The sequence below is a fragment of the Cervus elaphus genome, chromosome 20 (genome assembly GCF_910594005.1).
Source record: "Cervus elaphus chromosome 20, mCerEla1.1, whole genome shotgun sequence".
Taxonomy (NCBI): Eukaryota; Metazoa; Chordata; class Mammalia; order Artiodactyla; family Cervidae; genus Cervus; species Cervus elaphus.
The window spans coordinates 127150841-127174453 of record NC_057834.1 but is presented as its reverse complement, the minus strand read 5'-3'; the positions used below and the strand labels follow the sequence as shown (position 1 = coordinate 127174453).

Sequence of the window (23613 nt, the reverse complement as noted above, 5' to 3'; positions counted from 1 at the left end):
TAACCAAAGAGGGCCCTCCTCTTAAAGTGGACATGGGTGGTGGTATTGGTCTTTCAAGGAAACTTTTTTGACTATGAAGGGAAAGCAGGTGTGCAAATCTGAAAGTTGGTTTTGTCTGAATCTCAAAGTTAAAGGTAGGACATCCTTAGAGGTCATCTAGTGCAACCTCTCACCTAAAAAGAATCCACTGTACAGCGTCTCTGACGCTGCATGAAAGATTTGCAGTGTACATTGCAGTAGAGCCCAGGGAAGACAGGGCACTGTCTCAATAGGCAAACAACTCCACTGTGGTAAAACTTGGCTTGAAAGTCTCTTATTCAGGCCAAAAATCGCTCCTTGGAGCTTATACACCACAGCCTATTAGCAGTGGTCATCTCTTTTATGACAGCACCTCAGATATTGGATTACAGTCTTCATTACCCACTGTCTTCTCTGTTCCACATTAAAACATACTTAAGCCAGGGCTTCTCCAGTAATGATGACAGAAATGTCCCACATCTATGCTGCTCAACATAGTAGCCAGTGTGGATTGAGCACTTCAATTACTGCTGGTGTGACTCAAGAACTAAATTTTTAATTTTACTTGCCAGATGCGGCTAGCGGCCACCATGTTGGACAATACAGCTTTGTGGTTTCAAACGTACTCTCCACATTTATATGCAATTGAGCTGGTCAACATCCATCAAATGTCTGACACCTACAACACAATAAGGACCAATAGAGCCTTCAGGGTGACTGTTTAGCACCTGGACAATATTTCTATTAATGCTTTCCAGAATGGAATTAAAAAAAAAATATACAGACTGTAAGTGGTTCACACTAACAGTCACTGGAACCAGGACTTTGGCAGCGCTCCCTAAGTGCCTAAGCCTGTACAGCTGCATTTTTAACCTAAACGTAAGACTTGATATCTCAACTTTTTCGTTTAGGCTGTGAAGTTTAGGCACTCCCAAGTTGTGAATCATTTTCAAGCTAATCTCATATAGTCTACTCACCAGCCCTTCCAACTCTGTGGCAGTTAGAGAATTAGCATTACTACCATCTGACCCCTGTGTAGTCCTTTACAATTTGCAAGATACTTTTTACATCCATTACATTTAATTTGATCCTTATAACACCTTGTGAGATAGGCAAGATATGAAATCTACATTTTACAGATAAGGCAGCTGGAACAGCAGGAACTGAACAGATCGGATCCTTTTTTTTACTCCATTGAGCATCATGTGTACTGTCTTCATCCAGATCCTTGATAGAAATGTTGAAGAGGACCTGCAGAGGCCAGGCTCACCCTGAATTCTTACATAGCACTGACTGATACAGCAGTGTAAGCATGTCAGTTCCCCCCAAAAGTCTGATTATCCAACCCACAGGTTGCCATTGCCATGGCACAGGAGGCAATCACCTGATTTACATAAATATTAATACCAGTCTCATTAGGGAAGAAAGCAAATGAGGGTTGGCTGCCAGAAAAAAATTCTACTTGCCTGTCCACAAAGGGACTATCACACCAACTGCTTAAAGAAGTCATGTCTCCCTCTCTTCCAAAACCCCCCATGAGGCCATGTTTTATTATTATTTATCATTCTTAGCACATCCTATCCCACATTGTGATTATACACATGTCTCATAGTTAACTTCAAGTCATTCATCTTTATAATACTCAGCCCACAGCTGTCACTGTAGGAAGCACTCAAACTGGTAAAAGATAAACCAATTCAAGTAAGTGTTCTTCCAGCCGTATCTGACTCCCCTACAAAAACAAACTTGTGACTGGAAGAGACAGACCACTGCCACATTCCTGCCAATGTGACTGATTAAAATGCCCTTATAATTGGCTTGGTCACAGCTTCTAGCAGGTGCTGAGGCTTTTGCTAGTTAAAAACCAGCTTTCACTGTATTGTTTTCTGTGTGTTTTGACCAAAAAATAGACATTTCTATAACACTGGGGACAGAATACATGAAATAGGGCTACTTCTTAATAATGCTGGTCAATCAATAAGGAAAATAAGTGATGAGGAACACAAAAACATCTGACTGTAGGTCTTCCAAGAAAGGAAAAAGGACTAACAAACAAGAATATAGTGCTTTACCATTTACAAATCTTTCACATACATTCCATTTGACCCTCACAACAACCCTGTGAGGTAGGCAGCACAGATATTATTTTCATTTAACAGATGAGGAAAGTGAGTCTTGGAGTAATTAACTAATGTGCCCAAGGTTCTACAATTGGTAAATAATTGGTATTCATATCAGTCTTTGGCCTAACGATTCAGCACCCCACCTCCCCTCACACTTGCCTACCTACTTCACAGGGATAATGAAGATAAAATGAATTCAAAGCTAGAAAAATACTTTGAGGGAAAAAAGCACTATATAATTATACCCACAAACTATAATTTTCCACAATATATGGCTCATTCCCCTTGTCATCCAGGCTTGTGCGTGAACCCAGAATTTTATATTGCCTCTGTTCTGTGTTCCGCTAAGCAACTAAGGCAGGCAGGGGGAACAGTGTGATTCTCTTTAAGTTTATATAAATTACAGTCAGGGCAACTGCTATTACAGGAAATTGAAAAACAACACAGAAAGGCCAATGTGCAACTGGGACCCAGGGAAGCACAGTAAAGCAAGGCAACATTATCAGATAGGGCATGATTGCATAGAAGGAAAGGTGGTGTCAGAGTTCACACTGGCACACACAGTCATCTAAGGCAAAGTGGTGGCAAAGAGTCATTCGTTCCACCTAGTATAAACAAAGCAGAAGATTCATGAGACAGATCCTCATGAAATAGCATCGTGTATCACACAGATCTCTCCAGCTGCCTACAGAGAATATAAAACGACAGTGTCATCTTCATTTTAAAGAATGACTGTACCTGTGCTCATAATCCTGAGCTAAACCAAGGAATAGCTCCGTGCTAAACTTCCTTGGCTAAAATACAACCAGTACCATCATTCCTAGTCAGACTGATAGAATGTCTTTTAAGGTAATGAATCTGATGGCTGTGTTTATAGATTTTTTTTTTTTCTTTCAGGATGCACTTTTGATTCTCCTGCTTTTTTAAGACCCAAAGAAAGTTATACTGAGTTTTTATTGGTGATTCTAAGTATATGTGTTTATAACAGTTAACGTGTGATAGGTGAATTTAACATATTTAAAAGAGTGCTATAGCATCTGTTCAGAAAAGATTATATACTGTACAAACTATTCGAGTCATACAAAACCATTTTTTTCAGTGTCTTTTCAATTGAGATGAATCCTATTCAGCACGTTTCTCCTCCTGAGGTGGTTCATACTGAGCAAGCTATGGGGGCAAAGACAGAGGTGTTTAGGTGAATTTTATTCTAAATTGGGTAAAAAAGAAAACTTTTAACAGTAACAAAATGAGTCAACTACTTTGTTCAATGACTGAATCAGTTTATAAAATCCTAGCCTTTTTAAACCAGTGATTTTTTTAATATTTAATACAATCAAACCTAGTGAAAGTTTTTTTTGTATAAACCTTAAAAATTACTGGGAAACTAAAATTTAATTCTCATTCATGACTGCACTGCACAAACATCTGCTATGCAATAATCCATATCTTCCCAAAGATGTTGTGGCTTATATAGTAAAGGTATTTTCTTCCTCTCCACCATAAGTTTACTGAAAACTTTCTTCTAGAAAGTAGGAAAAAAAAATAAGCATGTGATATATATTAAGCTAGCCAGTTAATGAAATAGCAGCTAATGTCTTTGACTGTAAAAGATGCCAAAAAAGTTATCTAGTATTTATACACTGGAATCTTGGCTAATTTAAGATACTGAATGATCTCTTATACCGAACTGTGGTTTACTGCAAGAACACTGAGATATGAGTTGTTCCAATTAGCTGTCAGATTTGAGAAGCTAGACTTCACTGTGCTTTAGTTTCCTCACCTATAAAATGGTCTGTGTACCTGTGTCATTTATCTCACAAAGTTGTTGAGAAGATAAAACACATTATGAGAAATGCCTAGTCATGTGAAATGTGATTCAGAATGCAGTAAAACCTCAAAGGCTTAGTTGACTAAAAGTTTATGAAAATTCTCACGGGAGTTTAAACAAAGAAAAAACTTCAGCACTAGACAAAATTAAGTGCAAACAAATGTACAGAGCTTAAGTGCAAACAAGTTTACAGTTAACACATGTCAGGGCCACCACATAACTATACAGATCATGCACTGCACAGTCTTGAGGGGTGCCATTCGCAAAGCAGTGGCCCCATACTGACCTACTTAACTGCCTAAGACTCCCAGAAATTTCCATTTACTTACAAACCAGTATTCTTCACCAGTAAATTCATCTTTTTGTTGATGAAGGTTCCCAAGAACCTCTTCTTGACCACACTTTGCTCATCCTGTTTACAATTTGCTTGTGGTTTTCTAGACAGGGTATCAGCTACTCCTTGCAGTTAGCTGAGATTGATATTTGCCCTCCTCCCTCCTCTACTGTCCATTTTAGTGAGGTTCTGATCATATAATCATTAAAGGTGAAATTATTTTTAACATGAATTCTTTCAAAAATTTTACCTTTGTTTTCAGTTTTTTATTTTCTTCTACAATAGCTTCATATTTCTCTTTCATTTCTGCCAATTCTAGGCGAAGCAGCTCTATTTCTGGATTTTCTGGGGTAGCAGCTCCTAAGTGATGCTTTAAAAAACTAATATAAAAGTTAAGGATTTACTTGAGCTCATTAAAACTAATGAAATAGCCCTCTATTGAAATAACTCTGATGAGAGTCATCCCAACCCTACCACCAATATTTACCCAGAGATCAAAATCCAAATACTCAAAGTAACTTTTTCAATAGAATAAAGGCCTTTTTCTGACTTGAAAAATGAAAAGGATACTCCAAAGCACTATTAGGTTTCTCTGGTTCTTCATATAAGGCTACCAATACTGCAAATCAAAAAGCAGAAAAAAAAAATTAAAGTCTTAAAATGGCCAAAATTATATGCCATACCTCAGTAAATATTAAGCATCTATTATACACCACACACATCGCTAGGACATACCATGGTGAACAAGACAGACAAGGTCCCTGTTCTCAACGTATTTACAGTCTAGTGCAAAAGAGTATCAAGCATCAATAAGGGTAATGGGAGCACACTGGAAGAACACCTAACTCAGCCCAGGGAAGGGAAATAAGACCTAAGACCTAGGCAATGAAGGTTTCAGATAAAAAGGGAAGGCCAAGGGCAAAAGAACAATGTATTCAGGAACTGAAAATTCAAATGTGGCTAGATGGAGTTGTGAACTGAAAGGAAGCTGAAAAGGTGGTTAGGGAGGAGACTGGAGGATCCTGCAAGTTCAATAGGACCTTTATCCTAAAAACAAAATGGCATATAATTAAAACAGTTTTAAGCAGCGGAGTGACGGGATCACTCTTGACTCCTGTGTGGAGTCAAGTAGGCTAACAAGGGGGACAACGATTTAAACGCAAGAAGAGCAATTATGGCTCAGTGGTACAGAATCGGCCTGTTAATGGAGATGGGGTTTAATCCCTGGGTGGGGAAGATCCCCTAGAAAAGGAAATGGCAACCAGTATTCCTGCCTGGAAAATCCCACGGACAGAGGAGCCTGGTGGGCTACAGTTCATAGGCTCGCAAGAGTCTCAGACACAACTTAGCAACTAAACAACAACATGCTAATCAGTTTAAAAAGAGAGTGACCTGGGAATTCCCTGGCTGTCCAGTGGTTAGGACTCCAAGCTGTCACTACAGGGGGCATGGGCCCGATCCTTGGTCAGAGAACTAAAATCCTGCATGCCACGTGGCATCCCCCACCACCACCAAAAAAAAGAGAAGTGACCTGTACTAGAGTAATAGAGGGATGAAAGCAAGGTAGATACATTTGAGAAAAATTTTTAGAGAATCAATAAGGCTGTGGTTAATTTTTGGAAGAAAGCTTTGAATCCAAAATACACTTCAAGAATGAAGTTTCACACACTACATGCTAAATAACCACCAACCAAAAACTACCAGTAATCAAAGTGCTCAAATTAAAATACATACTTTAGTGGTTTCATATCCAGTAATTCATGTCAGCACTACCTTTTTCATAGTCTACTGAACACATTCCTTCTAGGATCTGAGTAGTAACTCAGATAAAAATCTCTCTAAATCAGTGGTTAAGTTTTTTGTGCACAAAACTGAACAATCTGATCAAAGACCAAAAGCTGTAACTATATACGAAAAACATGCATATCTAGGCCCCAAGTTAAGAACTCCTGTAAACCAACATGCTTTGCTCTTTTAGTTTTAATAACATCAAAATAATTTAGACATCATAAAAAAATCAAATGCTCAACTACTACAAACAACTTACATTAAGTTCTGATAGTTAAACTTTTAAACGTATTTACAGCACTATTTTTTGAGAAATTGGCTTATTTATTTCACCACTACCCTCTCCTCTCTTTCCCTCTTCTTTCAGTGTTACAGGACACTGTATTCCTCTACTTACTACCTTTTTCTTCAAACTATATACTCAACCCTATGTTTCTTTTTCCATTAATTCCCACTGATCCCTACCAAGTTCTAATTTTATAAGACATAAATATTCTTACCCTTTCTTCCTCTTTTTCTCCTACCCTTTCTTTTAGCTTCTAAATTTCTGACAGTGGTACTTACAAGTTTGGTAATTACAGAACATAATGTAAATGTCAAGTTTCCTGTGTTTTTCTATAGATGAAATATACTTCCTTTTAAACAGACAAGAACTCTATACCCAGTGTTTCCCTTTTTGTCTTAGCAGCCCGGATTTTTAGAGGTTGATACAGTGCTCAAGATAACTAAAATGCCTTTTCTTCTAAATGACTTATCTTTAGCCATCCTTATAGTGTTTTAATGTTAGAAGGAGTTTCAAATCCTCTTGGAAATAAGCTGGATAAAAATTATATGTTAAATCTGTGTGAAGTACACAAAATCAAATGTTAAATAGATCATCAGTAGATACTCTGTTGTCTGATATTACTTAAGAAACTGAAAACCCAGGAAGGTTGAGGGAGAATACCAATAGATGTCAGCGAGGGAAAAGAAGCCTCCAAAGGTTTAGTTTTTCATGAAGGAAAATCCAGGTATGGCCACAAGCCTTAATATCTTCATTTACCTCCTACAATGGCCACTTCTCTACCCTTTACCAATGTATGTTTCATTTACTCCATCCAGCCACTCTGGCTTCCTTACACTTCCTGAAACTCAACAGCACATTTCTTTCAGGTCTTTGTTCAAAGGTTACTTTCTTAAGAGAGGCCTTCCCCCACCACCCTAGGTAAAATGCCACACCCATCACTCTGTCAGCAACGTTCTTTTCACAACACTGACCACTGGTTGACACTCTGTGTTTATTATCTGTCTTCCCCAACTAGGATATAAGTTCATTTAGAGCACGGGCTTCCCCACCCCCACCGTTGTATACTCAGTGCCTATAACAGACACCTGAATAAAATGGCGAAATAAATTAAAGAAATGTGCTTGTGGAGTTTTTTGAGGGGAGAGGGAGGTCCATGAAATTCTAATAGTGTGATACTTTCCAGGATGACAGCACAGTACTTTCACACTCCCTTAATGTTGACTGAAATTTGCAAAGAGATAGGAAATTGAACCTAAGGTAGGTAGCAATTCAAAATGACCAACCCAGGCTTGAGAATTAAAAGCCCTGCTTTCTGCTAAGACCCAGAGTTGTTATTCTCCCAGAGTTTTTTCCTAACTTTTGCTTCTGGACAAAGAGCAGGTACCAAAGTATTTCCAGATACTTAAACTATACTTCTCATATGGACCGAAATCATCATCCCTGCCAGCTCTTCTGTTCCACACCCTTGAAAGGCCCAGTCAGTGAGCTGAGTGATAGATAACAGCATTCGCCTTACAGCCTAGCTGATGAAATAAGCAGTACCCACACTAGCTCCTGGAACCGTCCAGTGTCAATCACCTTATTCATCTACTTAGATCTTGAACTATAGATTAAGAGATACAGTGTAACGACTTTCATTTTAAAAAGTGAAAACAATAGCACCATTTTGATGTGTCGTCACGTTCTTTAAACTGTAATTCTACTTTAATTATGAAATATGCACAATGTAGGAGTTGATATAGACTACAAAACGGAGTTCAGTTGAAAAGCCACATCCAAAGAGCTATTTTAGGGATTAGGTTCACTTAGCTACTTTATAAGCTGCTTTCAAATCTGGTCATTTCCCCATTTGTCCTTTGTTCGAGGGGAAATGTTTCTGTACAGGATTTGGAGGGCTCGGGAAAAATTGTCAGGAGAGAGGAGTTGGGCTCTCCCAAGGTCTCTAGCAACATGCTCACTGCGGCGGCTAGAGGCAGAGCAACGGAAGTTGGAGGGACTTTGCAACAGCTGCAAGAGTTTTACTCACCACGGGGAGGGTGAGGCTACCCGACCCGGGCAGCGTCCGGCAGCCAGGCGTGCGCCGGTCCCCGCTGACCCCCGAGGCCCACCTCGCTGGACCCGGGGTGGGTCCCTCCTGTTCCCCTCCTGCCCCACATCACGACCCGTTCGGGGCACCGCGCCGAGGAACACGACGACGGCATGAGGAACACGACGACGGCATGAGGAACCCTCTCTTGGCCCATGCTCACCCTTGGTCAGCGTGTCCAGCACCCCCGACTTCTCCAAGTACCTCCGGAACTGCTCGCGCTTCGAGTCGGCGGCCTGAGGAGACACGGCGGGTCAGTGGCCGAAGCCCGGGGGCCAGAGCAGGAAGAAGGCGCTGGGAGTCCGGCAACGCCGCCTGCGCCTCACTACCTCAAGCCCCCCAAACCTGCGCGCACGCCCCCACTCCCACCCGAGCCGACCAGCGGCTGGCTACCGCCCGCACGCCCCCAGCCACGCCGCGCCCCCCTCACTTTGTAATGGGCCATAGTGACAGCGGCAGCGGCGTAGCTGGCGCCGGAGACCGTGGCTGGCGGGCTCGGAGCAGCACTGCTCATGCGCGGAAGGGCACGGGCGCCTGCGCACTTGGGATCCCCGGGCCGGGATCGCCGGGGTGTGGCTTGTTTTCATGGCGACCAGGACGCTCTGAATGCCCCATACTGAGATGAGCCGAGGGAGGCTGCGTGCACCCGCCCCTCTGGTTAGCGAAGCCTCGCCTCTCCTTCCTCTTCCGGTCCTCGCCAAGATTTGGTTGCTTAGTTGGAGGCTAGGTTTTGGTAACTCGGGGCGAGTGTCCAGGTGGGGCCGAAGACGGGCGTGGCGCCAGGGGGCGGGGCCTGCGGAGCCCTGGAGCGCGAGGACTCACTCCTAACGCCGAGAGTGGGCGGACCCGTCTCAACTAGGACCTCAGGAGCAGTGGCAGCCGGCCGATACTGGTTTGTAGACTCTCGTCTTGGAAGAGGGCGCGCGACCGTCGAGGGCAACCCTTGCATTTCCAATGGCTGGAAGACTGCTTAGAATCGTCTGTTTGGGCTCCAGCTCTGACGTTTGGAGTCTCCTTGTTTTGTGGCCGACTTGATGTGGGTCTCCAGAGGGTGAGCAGTAATGTAATAATAATAGCTAGCACTTTTGAGCGCTTACTGTATGCCTGGCAGCGCGTTAAACACCTGTGTTTCTTATTTTAATCCTCACACCATCCCCGTAAGGTAGACACTGTTAGTAAACTGTAATGGTTAGGTGGCCAGTGTAGTAGAGCCAAGACTCGGATCCTGGCACTGAATCACGATGCTATAAACTGGTAAAAGAAAGCGACATCTTTTTAACATTTTATTTACTAGAAGCAACATGATGATTATATCCAGGACACATCGGGTTGCAGTCCATAAGGAAACTAAGTTAAGAAGCAAGGGCAAACAAAGTTTAATCAGTGTCCAGAAATAAGATCAATAACTAAAAGAGGGAATTACATAGATCAAGAACAATCTCCGAAGGCTGTTTTCCCTTCAAGGAAAAACCTGGTTCTATTTAGCTTTCATTCTGACATAGATTTTCCCAAAATCAGTGTTTTTCTGAAGGGAACCCACAAAAAAGTAAACCTGATTTGGTAACTCTGTGTCTTTAAACTTGAAACTGATCCTTCCCAGTTCAGAACTAGAGCCATTTTCCCTTTTTAAAATGGATTTGTAGTCGTTTGTATAAACAGCTGGTCTTTAGAGCTGCCCTATCTATTTTTTCTGTGCTCCACCATCACTAGTCTACTTCTGTGATAATGTAATATGTAGAATGTCTAAGCGCCAACGGATGTTCAGATCTGAAGGTCTGTGGGAGCCCGCCTTCCAATGAGGTTGTTTGTCAGTGACACTAAATGATTTGGAGTACAAGCCGTAGGGTTACTGCAGGTTCTGACCAACTCGGATTCAAAGGACAGCCCTCCCAAAGAATCAGGAGTGTCTGGAATGTCAGGTGGTTGAAAGTCTCCCTGTGAAGGAGGAAGGGTTCTGGTTGTGCTCTCCCTGAGCTGGCCCTTGAGGTTACCTTTAGGAGGTAATGCCTGGTTTTCATTTTCTGCAGAGGGACCCCGGGTAGCCCGGGGCCACTTCCGTTTCGAGGTGCAGTTAGCTGGCAGAGAGAAAGCTGTTTGGGGTGACTGTCCCACGTGGTTGTTAAGCTCTGTAGCATCACCTGGACTAGAACAGTGACCTTTCAAGTAGTGATTTCTTTTGCTGTCTTTGCCATCAGTTTCTCTTTTTCCCCTCAACTGGTTACCATTAACTTCTTTTCCAGATAGTTTATAAGTGTCTTCTTTATTACTTGAGCTGATATTTTGAAGATGACCACAAGCCATACTAAATGTGCACATCTCAGAAAGTAGAGTTTCCTGTTCATCCAAAATGCCTTTGTCATCATTTCCAATATGGTTATCAGGATCTGTCTGAAATGCAGAGGGATTTAAACTAGGATACGCTGCTGTGTGTGTTTGCTTGTCCACTAACAGACTATAATCAGGTGCAGAAGAGAGTCGTTTCAGTGAGTTTGCAGATGTGTTTTGATATTTGGCAAGGTTTTGTTTTGACTTGGTACAAAATTCATCATGTTCATCCTTCAATTTACATTGTCCCCAAAGCCCTCTTTTAATCTTTTTAAAACCTAGATGGAAAATTTCTAAAACATTTAGGAAAAGTGAAACAGTCGCTATGGATTGCATGAATAATAGGAATATCGTCTTTTCTGTGGGTCTAGAGACAAAACAATCAATTGTATTTGGACATGGGTGGCCGTGGCATTTAAATAGAGGCTCTAAGTGAAATCCATATAAAAGATACTGTCCAATCATGAACCCAACTTCAACCACAGAGCGAGTGAAAATGTGTATCACGTAAGTGCAAAGCAAGGTTCCTCTGAGTGGAACTTTATTTACTTTCCTTTGCTCCAGCTGACACAGTTCTTCCTCCAGTCGCCTCCGATCCCCAGGTGTTTCAAGCTCTACCTCCTCCAGTTCACCTCTCAGTTGGGCCTTCTTCATCTGCCTCTCCTTCTCCAGAACTCTTAGTCGGTACAAAGCATGGCCCATGTAGACCAGGGATGGTGAAGACACAAATATCACCTGCAAAACCCAGTATCTAATGAGGGAGATAGGGAAGGCCTGATCATAGCATACATTTCTGCAGCCGGGTTGTTCTGTGTTACAGATGAAGCCAGACTGCTCATCATTCCAGACATCTTCAGCTGCTACCCCCAGAACAAGCATTCGAAATATGAACAGGATGGTGAGCCACATCTTTCCAATCACGGTGGAGTGGATGTGAACCTCCTCCAGGATGCCTCCAAGGAAATTCCAGTCCCCCATGTTTATTTAGTCAGTCATCTTATCTCTGAACCCCACCAAATAGGAGGCAGATACATTCTTCCATTTCTGAAGCGTGTGCTATTTCTTAAGCAAACCTGTGGCCAAAATATGAACAAAGCATCACTCTTTCAGCATGCTGGTTGCTCTCTTTTTTCCCTAGAAAGTTGTAATAATATGTTACCAAGAATATGCTTAAGATGTCAAGAATAGGAGGTCACTTACATTTAGACCTTATAATGCAGTGGGGGGAAAAAAGATACCTGGAGGAGGGGTGTATGTATTCTCTATGAAGAATAGAATTATAGGAGTTCCTGGAAGAAAGGAGTCTTACTGGGCTTTTTGCTTTGTTATTTTAACCTGAGAATTCTTAGAGAGGTTCCTGAGACTACTGACTTGATCTTACAAACCTATTTATTAAGATTATTTAATATGAAAGCTGTGACCAATGTCAGTACAAAGAAAAAGGCATGTGTTTCATTTCATAATCCAGTAAGGTACAGCGTTTTATGAAACTGAAGGAAACAGATCTGGCTCTTGCTATAAGAATTTAGATCAGTTTTTTAATCCACATTTAAGTGTCTAAATTCTAGCTTCTTGCCGTTTTTGAGCATTTTCAGAAATCATTTCAGTAAAAATATTTATGAATATTTATTTATTACTGTACTTTGCTATGAAAAATTATTATGAGGATGTTATTATATATTGCTTGGATCATTGGTATGTTGGTAGTATTATAGAAATTTTCATTACAACAGTATTTGACCCTTTTAAGACATATAGCTTGCTTTGTGGAGCGAGCATTAGGGCAAGTTATAATTTAGATGCTTGGATTATCAGCCAGTAGGTTCCATATTAGAGCTGATACCCTGGGATATCTAAGAGGAAATACATCTCAAAGGAAAGAAAAAAATGGGGGAATGTTTTCATTCATTTTCATTTGATATGTAAATGCATGTCCTGTATTCCTCATAGAAAGGGAAATGTTACACAATCAAACAACATAATGGGATATTATAGCTACAAGATATATCCATCACAAAACTCCTGTGAGCTAGGTATATTGTTTCCCCATTTTACAGATGAGGAAACTGAGGTACACCTTAAATTACCCAAGATCACACAGCTAGAACTGGTATTCAAAGATAAATGTGGTTCTAAAGTCACCTCTTAACTGTTCTACTAAACTTATTTTTCTTCTCTAAACACACTTGAAGTTTTTATGAAAGATATATTAAGAAATCACCTATTTTCTCTTATAATTTTAATTATTTAAATTAGGTATGTCAAATAGTGAAAGTTTTGATTTTTTAAATAACAAGTTCTAGAGTCTTTAGTTCCTTTTTGAAAGCTTTATATAGTTCAAAAGAGTTGCAAAAGCATCAACCTTCTAAAATTGAGCTGTATTCCTGAAATAGAGAAATTTTGTATTTGATTTTATTATGTTAATAGCAGTATACTCTTTGACCCACAGTCAAAAGCACTTTAAAATATAAGCAAAGATATTATTCTTATTGCTGTTTATAATAATTATAACTTGAAACTATCCAAAATAATTATCAATATAAGACTGTATTGTACATATAAATAATAATACATCCACAGTATGGTACTATGCAACCAGTAGAGATAATAAATATATACTAATATAAAAAGACATTGGATATATTGTTTCAGTGACATTCGGGTTATAAAACAGAATAATAGAGCCCCATTATTGTAAATTTACTTATATGTAGAGATGCATACAATAAAGCCTAAGAAGGATATTCATCAAAATATTAACTGTGATTATCTATGGGTAGAATGATAATAATTGACTTAATTTTTTATAATTATATATATGTTTAATTTCTTTTACCATGAGCACTTTACTTTTAAAATTACCAAAGAAAATTAAAGTTGTTTTTTTTTTCTGAAAGGACAAGTGCATAGTATTTTCTGAAAGAGGAAGTACTGTTATGTAGCTTCAAATCTTAGGTCCTAAAGCTTTCATAGCAAATAGCATGAATACTAATATACACAGATACAGTACCATAAAATTCAAAAGAAAAAAATATTTCAAATGACTCTTCGTTAGCTAAGACAGAGAGATTAACACAGACCTTTCTTGATTTAGGTAAATTTGAAGCAGATCACGCTTAAAAGTTATACCACAGCCATCTTCATCGTGTTTTCTGAATGTGTCCCTTTGCAGGTGTAGAGCAGATTCAGTTTGGTTCAGCGCAGTGAGTCAGCCATCAGCTAAACTCAATCTCCCTGCCTTCATTCTTGCTTCTTAAACAGCGCCACCCAATGGAAGTTTTTTAAATCCAGTGGAACTTTTTGCAGCAGTGTTGGAGTACTGTCTGCATGTTCAATCAGATGGCCACTATTAATACATAGCTATTGAGTACTTTCTACAAGGCTTGTGTAACAGAGATACAGTTTTTAATTTCATTTAATTTGAATTAAATGTAAACAGCTACATGTGCCTAGTTGCTACCTTATTGGGCAGCCCACAGAAAGAATATTTCCAATATTTCTAATTAATACAGCACAGTTTAGAAGACTAAAACTATAAGCCCCAAATTAAGCTGAATAAATGGTTCCTCTATTATTCAGAAATGTCAAATTTAAAATGCCAGACATGTGTGCTTTTTTAATGGTAACTTTGCCCCCTGGAGACCCAGAAAGATATCACTGTTTTTGGTAACGTAAACAATGTTTCTAGTACCAAAATAACCTAACTAGATAATAACTTCTTAGTCATCAGTCTTAATAATCAATGGGTCATGTCCGATTTCATAGTTAGATGAATCCTGTTTCTCTGTCTAGTTTTCTGTTATTAACAATTACTTTGCACTTTTAGGTCATTAAAGATCTCCAGAGTACTGACCTGGTGGGTTGGCGATGGCAGATAAATATTTCTTCCTTGGGCTTCTTTGCCATCTAATAGCTACTTTTCAGTTTAAATTCAACCCTTTCATCAGGAAATATATATATATTCATACTTGTATATTACATATTATATAAATTATATATTATGTGTAATATATAAATTATAAGTAAATTAATAAATTTTTAAATGCTATGCTTCATTAGTGTTACATATGAATTAAAATATTATTTTTTAATCAAAATTAAATTTTTTCAAGATTTATAAAGCCACCTTTTGGCAAATGTATGAGGAAATGGTTACTGTCATGTAATATCAGTAAGAATATAAATGGATACAACTATTTAAAAGGTAATTTAGGGAATTCCCTGGCATCCAGTGGTTAGAGGGGCTTCCCTGGTGACTCAGCGGTAGAGAATCGCTGCAGTGCAGGAGATGCAGGAGACCGGGTTTCCATCCCTGAGTTGGGAAGATCCCCTGGAGGAGGGCATGGCAACCCACTCCAGGATTCTTGCCTGGAGAATCCTATGGACACAAGACCCTGGCAGGCTGCAGTCCATAGGGTTGCAAAGAGTTGAATACAACTGAAGCAACTTAGCACACACCAGCGGTTAGAAGTCAAAACTTTTACTGTGGTGGTCCAGGTTCAATCCTTGGTTGGGGATCTAAGATCCTGCAAGCTGTGTGGCACAGCCAAAAAAAAAAGAGGTAGTTAAAATCTATCAAAAGTAACATAACATTTCTGCTTCTGGATGCTTGAAATATCTATTCATTCAATCATTCTCAAAGACACACCATACATACTAGAGTGATCACATAGCAGTGTTGGTAATGGTACAAAATCAGCAGCAACTTAAGTGTTCAGTAAGAGGAATGGTTAAGGAAACAATAGCACATCTTTTTTGTTTAGTTACTAAGTCATGGCCCGCTCTTTGTGACCCCATGGACTGTCGTCAGCTCCTGTGTCCATGGGATTCTCCATCCTGGAGTGGGTTGCCATGCCCTCCTGCAGGCGATCTTCCCAACCCAGTAATCAAATGCACGTCTCCTGTGTCTCCTGCATTGCAGATGGATTCTTTACTCACTGAGCCATCTGGGAAGCCCTGTCATTTGCAACCTTTAAGTCCTGCCCCCTCTTAGACAAATTACTTGATTTTTTTTTTTTTTTTAAGAGTTCTCATAGCCTCCTCTCTAAGATGCAGAGTAACAGCTGCCTTTCTGGGTTGTTAAAAAGATTAGCAATAATGCACATAAAGCACCCCAAACAGTGACCTATTGACTCAAACAGTGATGGAAAGTGATAATCAGTAGTCTGACAGACATGAAAAGTTTTTATTATCAGCAGAGTACATTATTTGTGGATTCTATCAGGCAGTCTCTATACCATATCCTCCTAAGAGCAAGTTCTTTTAAAGAATGCATACCCTTGACATGGCATGCCTAGAAAAGAGCCAGTCTCTGGTTCTCACTTCCCTTCCCTTTTCTCTCTTCCTCTTCCCCTTCATTCCCTCAGAAGAGCTTCTTCCTTAAACCGTAACCCCTTTTGTAAGCAGTCTTTGAAACCGACAACTTCAGGGGTGTTCTCTTTATCAAATTGTTAGCGTTTGCTGGGACTTCTCTGTTTCTTCATAGAGAGTTCTCCAGTTTTGTTTTTTTTCCCCCCAGATGGCCCTTTTTATTCACTGGTTTGTGTTAAGGGCGTCAGTTCGCTGGAGATAGGAAAATGTTGAAAAACACAGCAAATAAAACAAAAGCTAAATAAGCTGCAATCGCTGTCCAAAACCTTGGATCTTTCAGCAGTGCCTGATCAAAGCAGCTGAACACGGTATAACCAATGGACATTCCAGCAAATCCACCTGCAATGTGAGCTGCAAAAGACACCTTGGGAGAAAAGGGGAAAATGAAAATAAGTGAAGAAAATCGTAATTGTATATTTCAGCTGCATCTCTCTTACTAGAGAACAAATACCATCCCAGTCAAAGAGTCTTAAAGTCTGAACAGCAAGGTAGTGAGACAAAAGAGACAACAAAACCCCATCATGCAAAGCTAAAAGAAATGTCATTTCACTGACTCTTGGGTACACACAACAGCCATCCTGTCTGTCTTGAGGCCATCATTACATTTAGGATGGTTCTGTACAAGGCCAGCCAAGAGAGTAAGAGTTGAGATTAGTGAGGGTTCTTTACAGGAGCATAATCTATCCCACACAAATGGAATGTCTGAATTAAAACACAGGTAATAACACACACAAATACTCAGAAATTACCAAATTCAGGAACCAATTTCAATAAAACTGGAAATCTTTGTCAGTTTTCTTTGTATTATAAATTCATCTGGACCCATATCATTGCTGCTTTCCAATCTGCATTTTATTCTCCATAGACAGTAAAGTCCCTTCACTCCCATTTTTTGGAATAGCTACCCGTATAGCAGGTACAGAGAACTAGAGCCAATTATCTGGGCTATGAGAGAAGTGAAAAGGATACCCCAAAGGCCAGTTTGCTCAGGAATTTTCTTAACTTCCATATGGAAATCTGACAGCTTTAAATCTCTGAATTGTTGCTGCCCCTATTTTGTGACCCTTTTTAGCTATTGATATCATAGGTAAACAAATTTTCATTTAAAAAATAATAAACTGAACTCACCGGAGACCCATTTGCAGGAACAAAGAACCGTCTGTAGAGAGCAAATCCCATGTCCGACACAACTAAAAGGGAAAACAGCCTGATGAAGCCCCAGGATCTCCACAACAGCGTACCAGTTATTTTTGGTTCCCCTCTAGCAATGGTAACATTTATTGAGACTTACTCTGTGCCAGGTACTGTTCTGAGAACTTTACATGTACTACCTTTGTATCATTAATCCTCACAACAATGCCATGAAATTGGTACTGTCATTACCTCATTTTATAGATGCATTGATCCAACGAGTATTTAGTAATGATCACCCATGTGCCAGCCACTATTCTAGGTGGTGGATATACTGCCAAGAAAAGATCAGACTGCCTCATGGAACTGAAAGTCTAGCTGGGGAAGGCAAGTGAATAAGTAAAACATACAGTATTGTCAAAGGGTGCTTAGTGCTGTAGAGAGTGCACAAAGAGGAGAATTGAGAATGCTGGGAGCAGGGTGTGGTGTTTAACCGGAGAGTCAGGAAGGATCTCAAGGAGAATACGCCATTTGATGAGGATAAGGGAGCAAGCCATGCTGACCTTTAAAGAGCCTTCTATGGTGTTAGAAAGTGTTCTAGTTTCATTCTTTTACAAGTGGTTGACCAGTTATCCCAGCACCACTTGTTAAAGAGGTTGTCTTTTTTCCATTGTATATCCTTGCCTCCTTTGTCAAAGATAAGGTGTCCATAGGTCCGTGGATTTATCTCTGGGCTTTCTATTCTGTTCCATTGATCTATATTTCTGTCTTTGTGCCAGTACCATACTGTCTTGATGACTGTGGCTTTGTAGTAGAGTCTGAAGTCAGGCAGGTTGATTCCTCCAGTTCCATTATTCTTTCTCAAGATTACTTTGGCTATTCGAGGTTTTTTGTATTTCCATACAAATTGTGAAATTCTTTGGTCTAGTTCTGTGAAAAATACCGTAGGTAACTTGATAGGGATTGCATTGAATCTATAGATTGCTTTAGGTAGAATAGCCATTTTGACAATATTGATACTTCCAATCCATGAACATGGTATGTTTCTCCATCTGTTTGTGTCCTCTTTGATTTCTTTCATCAGTGTTTTATAGTTTTCTATGTATAGGTCTTTTGTTTCTTTAGGTAGATATACTCCTAAGTATTTTATTCTTTTTGTTGCAATGGTGAATGGTATTGTTTCTTTAATTTCTCTTTCTGTTTTTTCATTGTTAGTATATAGGAATGCAAGGGATTTCTGTGTGTTAATTTTATATCCTGCAACTTTACTATATTCATTGATTAGCTCTAGTAATTTTCTGGTAGAGTCTTTAGGGTTTTCTACGTAGAGGATCATGTCATCTGCAAACAGTGAGAGTTTCACTTCTTCTTTTCCTATCTGGATTCCTTTTACTTCTTTTTCTGTTCTGATTGCTGTGGCCAAAACTTCCAACACTATGTTGAATAGTAGTGGTGAGAGTGGGCACCCTTGTCTTGTTCCTGATTTCAGGGGAAATACTTTCAATTTTTCACCATTGAGGGTGATGCTTGCTGTGGGTTTGTCATATATAGCTTTTATTATGTTGAGGTATGTTCCTTCTATTCCTGCTTTTTGGAGAGTTTTAATCATAAATGACACCATACACAAAAATAAACTCAAAATGGATTAAAGATCTAAATGTAAGACCAGAAACTATAAAACTCCTAGAGGAGAACATAGGCAAAACACTCTCCGACATAAATCACAGCAAGATCCTCTATGACCCATCTCCCAGAATATTAGAAATAAAAGCAAAACTAAACAAATGGGACCTAATGAAACTTAAAAGCTTTTGCACTACAAAGGAAACTATAAGTAAGGTGAAAAGACAGCCCTCAGATTGGGAGAAAATAATAGCAAATGAAGAAACAGACAAAGGATTAATCTCAAAAATATACAAGCAACTCCTGCAGCTCAATTCCAGAAAAATAAATGACCCAATCAAAAAATGGGCCAAAGAACTAAACAGACATTTCTGCAAAGAAGACATACAGATGGCTAACAAACACATGAAAAGATGCTCAACATCACTCATTATTAGAGAAATGCAAATCAAAACCACAATGAGGTACCATTACTCGCCAGTCAGGATGGCTGCTATCCAAAAGTCTACAAGCAATAAATGCTGGAGAGGGTGTGGAGAAAAGGGAACCCTCTTACACTGTTGGTGGGAATGCAAACTAGTACAGCCGCTATGGAAAACAGTGTGGAGATTTCTTAAAAAACTGGAAATAGAACTGCCATATGACCCAGCAATCCCACTTCTGGGCATACACACTGAGGAAACCAGATCTGAAAGAGACACGTGCACCCCAATGTTCATCGCAGCACTGTTTATAATAGCCAGGACATGGAAGCAACCTAGATGCCCATCAGCAGATGAGTGGATAAGGAAGCTGTGGTACATATACACCATGGAATATTACTCAGCCGTTAAAAAGAATTCATATGACTCAGTCCTAATGAGATGGATGAAACTGGAGCCCCTTATACAGAGTGAAGTAAGCCAGAAAGATAAAGAACATTACAGCATACTAACACATATATATGGAATTTAGAAAGATGGTAACAATAACCCTATATGCAAAAAGGAAAAAGAGACACAGAAATACAGAACAGACTTTTGAACTCTGTGGGAGAATGTGAGGGTGGGATATTTCAAAAGAACAGCATGTATACTATCTATGGTGAAACAGATCACCAGCCCAGGTGGGATGCATGAGACAAGTGCTCGGGCCTGGTGCATTGGGAAGACCCAGAGGAATCGGGTGGAGAGGGAGGTGGGAGGGGGGATCGGGATGGGGAATACGTGTAAATCTATTGCTGATTCATGTCAATGTATGACAAAAGAAATAAATAAATTAATTAATTAAAAAAATAAAGAGCCTTCTAGGCAGACTGAAGTACAAAGTCCCTAAGGTAGGACCAGCCGTGCCTGGAGTGTGTGAGGAATACCAAAGCAGTTGATCTGATGGCATCGACAGTTTTCAAAGGATGGTTCCCTTTCCCACTGGGGATTCCCAGCTTCACTGGGAACTTACTAGAAATGAAAACTCTCAGGCCCACCCCAAACTTACTGAACCAGAAACTCTACAGGTACGACTCGACAGTCTGTGCTTTACCAAGACCTGCAGATGGTTCTGGACTCAAGTAGGTGAGGTGATCAAACCATGGCAGATGGCAGATCACGTAGAGTCTTATGGACCCTCGTAAGGACTTTGACTTTTACCCTTCCAAAGCTTTTGAGCACAGAAGTGACATGTCTGACTTGGGTTTTTAATAGTTTTTATTTATTTATTTATTGGCTGTACTGGGCCTTCATTGATGCATGAGCGGCCAGTGGGGGCTACTCTCCAGTTGCAGTGCACAGGCTTCCCACTGCAGCGGCTTCTCTTGCTGAGCACAGGCCCTAGGGCTCAAGGCTTCAGTCGTTGCAGCCCCCTAGGCGCGATCGTTGTGGCGCGTGGACTTGGTTGCTCCATGGCATGTGGGATCTTCCCTGATCAGGGATCGAACCGTGTCTCCTGCACTGGCAGGCGATTTCTTTACCACTGAGCCACCAGGGAAACCCCCTGACTCACATTTTTAAAAGCTGATTCTTGCTGCCGTCATACTCTAAAGTAGCAAAGACAGAAGCAGGCAGACAAACTAATTACTGCTATTGCACCACCTCGAGTGAGGAAAGACCTGGTGTTTTATACATAAAGAAACCAAGACACACAGGCTAAGTACTCGACCAAGGCCACATAGCTCTGAGGCAGTGGTGGGATTTGAACCTTAAGCCGTCTGACTGTGGGGGCTTCACTCTCACCCACCTAATCACCCCAAATTAAAAGATGAAAGCTTACACCTTGTCTTGAAGATCCCGAGCGAGCCCCTAAGATGAAAGGTTGTGGCTCTGAGCCGTGAACGATGCTGGGATTCTTGGCCTCCAGAGGAAAGGATTTTGATGTGGAGCCAGAGACGAGGCTTGACCACTTGGAGCTTTTGTGTAGCCAAGTTTTATTAAAGTATAAAAGAGATAGAGAAAGCTTCTCACATAGACATCAGAAGGGGGCAGGAGAGTAGCCCCTTTCCAGTTTTTTGCAAGTCATCTTATGTGCTTTAGCAAGCAGTTGATCATAGATAAAAGAAACACCTCAAGGCTCAGAGAGTTGTACCGGGTGCAGTCTCTCCCACAACAAACATATCTATGCAAGGGGAGTCATCTCTGGACCCAGATGTCTCCAGGCAAGATACTAAAGGAAAACAGACCTCCAAGCAAGATACATTGTTTTATTAACATAGCCTAAGAAAAACACTCCCATGAGTAAGATGTATTATTTTGTTGGGCAATCAGCCCCTCAAGGTTGGGAAAAAGTAACTTTGAGGAACAGCCGATTGCAACAGAATTAAAGGAGTCTCCTACCTGGCTAAAGCCAGAGCAAAGGAATGTAGAAAAATCCTTTGCCATTTTTCTCCTTCTGCAGCTTGGGGACCTTTGGCCCCCTTAGTGAGACCTGCCTACCCATTAACCCTTTCATAATTACCATCAGGAATACAGAAGACAGCCCAAGAAAGGAAGTGATTCCACAGTCAATAATGGAACAGTAAGAGCCAGAACTTAGACATTCCTTAAATAAGTCATGTTGGTGATGCTAAAGGACCTTCCAGGCTTCTTGGGTTAGAAGAACTCTGCCCTACATGTGTGCTTGGAAACATGTCCTGCAACTGTCACATTCCACACCCGTCCCCCAATACCCTATGCTCTACTTAGTGAGTGTCCTAGGAGACCGAAAGACCTAGTCCTTGCCTTTGGGAAAATAGCATCAGGACCATGTGTTCTGGCTAGCTTCCCTTTCAATATAATATTGACCCCGAAGTCACTGGGTAGGAATTGAGGTCGAGGAAGTACTCAATATTAATTTAATTGTAAATGACTATCACACCAAATGCTATAAATATGGCTATTATTGTATTTAAGTCATTTGCATTTCCTGATGGAGTGTAAATAACAGATACAGTGCTAGGAAAGCGTAAGAAAACCACCACAAGGAAGACTTACTAGAAACAGTTACTGTGGTCTAGACTTTCACAGTAGGAGGCCTCCTTTCAAAAACTATGTAACTCTTAGCATGTTAGTTTCTCCATTCAGTTTGTCTCCTGCCTTCTGACTTGTATCTGCCTGGCCCTTTCTGCTTCCAAGGGGAGTTTACCTATAAACTGCTGCAGTCTCTAAACTTGAGACCTGTCTTCCCACCTGAAAAGAAGCCCTTATTCCAATAAACCAAATCATTATCTTCAGTAAAACCTGACACTCATTTTAAGGGAGTTACCTTTATTTGGGTTTTTTGAAGGATGAAAATCGAGATGTCCTGAACTTTTTCCAGGGAAGCTCAGTTGCTTTGTTAGAAAACACATTTAAAAATTGGTGCTTAATGAAGGAAGTCCTTAAGGCCAACTGTCCTTCACAATTAAGAATAATATTTACCATTTTTTAAAAAAAAGCTATAAATTTTCCCAAGGAAACGTGTTTAAAATTAAAATGTATTTGTGTTTCATTAATCTGGAGTTTGTTGTAGGTGTGTCTGCATGCATGCTCAGTTGTGTCTGACTCTTTCGGACCCCAAAGGCAGGACCCCTGTAACCTGCCAGGCTCCTCTGTCCATGGAATTTTCCAGGCAAGAATGCTGGAGCAGATGCTCTTTCCTTCTCCAAGGGATCTTCCCAACCCAGGGATCCAACCCGCATCTTGCATCTCCTGCATTGACAGACAGGTTCTTTACAGCTGAGCCACCAGGAAAACCCCAACCAGGCCAAAAAATGGCATGTGGGGAAGGTTGATGTTAGCTGTCCTACCTGTGTTTGTAGGATATGATAAGAGCCCATAATTTTTTCTGTATTGTGGGAAAGTTTCTGAGCTTCTTTTGTGCCCTATTGATTTAGCTCAATAAACATGTATGAGTCAGTTGCAAAAAAAAAAAAAAAACACATTATTCAGCGACTGTATTACTTACCTCAAGAATGACGGAATGTTACATAAACTGTATTTGGAGATAACTTTGTGCATGAGGAAAGGGTTTTTACTCCACCATTAAAGAGTATTAGAGAATTAAAATCATTTCCCCACTGAGAGTTTGAGGCTTATTTTACAAAAGTCATTATTTGAAACAGATCAACTGAAAACCTAGGTAACTTGTATAAGAATATTTTTCTGTCTAAGGGCTTGTTCCTTGGTTCTGGTTGTGACCCTTAACAACTCATATAGCTCAGCCCACACAGTGACTCCTCTTAACTAACTCCCAGACATCTGCCTTCCTTCCTGT

The 23613-nt window shown here is 40.3% G+C and overlaps 3 protein-coding genes and 1 long non-coding RNA gene across 7 annotated transcripts in view; 1 reads left to right on the top strand and 3 right to left on the bottom strand.

Annotated features, from left to right (window-relative positions):
- Positions 1–2064: 2064 nt before the first annotated feature.
- Positions 2065–9027, bottom strand: LOC122676408 (MYC binding protein). The gene is made up of 5 exons (XM_043875603.1): positions 8894–9027; positions 8627–8699; positions 4874–4922; positions 4554–4683; positions 2065–3308 (listed from the first exon to the last, which is right to left on the bottom strand). The coding sequence occupies exons 1-5, from the start codon at positions 8975–8977 to the stop codon at positions 3264–3266; spliced, it is 381 nt and encodes a 126-aa protein (XP_043731538.1). The 5' UTR covers positions 8978–9027; the 3' UTR covers positions 2065–3263.
- Positions 9028–9223: 196 nt separating this feature from the next.
- LOC122676410 overlaps positions 9224–23613 on the top strand; it is a 52544-nt gene continuing 38154 nt past the window's right edge. Inside the window, exon 1 of the long non-coding RNA XR_006335579.1 lies at positions 9224–9514. This is a non-coding gene — a long non-coding RNA (uncharacterized LOC122676410). The remainder of the gene's footprint in view (positions 9515–23613) is intronic.
- On the bottom strand, positions 10127–12043 carry GJA9 (gap junction protein alpha 9). The gene has a single exon (XM_043875595.1). The coding sequence runs from the start codon at positions 11764–11766 to the stop codon at positions 10225–10227; it is 1542 nt and encodes a 513-aa protein (XP_043731530.1). The 5' UTR covers positions 11767–12043; the 3' UTR covers positions 10127–10224.
- RHBDL2 (rhomboid like 2) overlaps positions 15950–23613 on the bottom strand; it is a 54177-nt gene continuing 46513 nt past the window's right edge. For all 4 annotated transcript variants that reach the window (XM_043875600.1, XM_043875601.1, XM_043875602.1 and 1 more), the window contains 2 exons: positions 17287–17348; positions 15950–16522 (listed from right to left, as the gene is read on the bottom strand). In XM_043875600.1, coding sequence (XP_043731535.1) covers positions 16343–16522; positions 17287–17348 — 242 coding nt within the window. In that variant the 3' untranslated portion in view covers positions 15950–16342. The remainder of the gene's footprint in view (positions 16523–17286; positions 17349–23613) is intronic.

Bases quoted from the DNA above. Each gene is read 5' to 3' on its own strand.
- LOC122676408 (XM_043875603.1), bottom strand. From the start codon at position 8,977: ATGAGCAGTGCTGCTCCGAGCCCGCCAGCCACGGTCTCCGGCGCCAGC. The intron at 8,700-8,893 runs GTGAGGGGGGCG...GTGTCTCCTCAG, and splicing joins TCACTATGGCCCATTACAAA to GCCGCCGACTCGAAGCGCGA. The intron at 4,923-8,626 runs GTGAGCATGGGC...TTTGATTTGCAG, and splicing joins GCTGGACACGCTGACCAAGG to TATTGGTAGCCTTATATGAA.
- GJA9 (XM_043875595.1), bottom strand. From the start codon at position 11,766: ATGGGGGACTGGAATTTCCTTGGAGGCATCCTGGAGGAGGTTCACATC.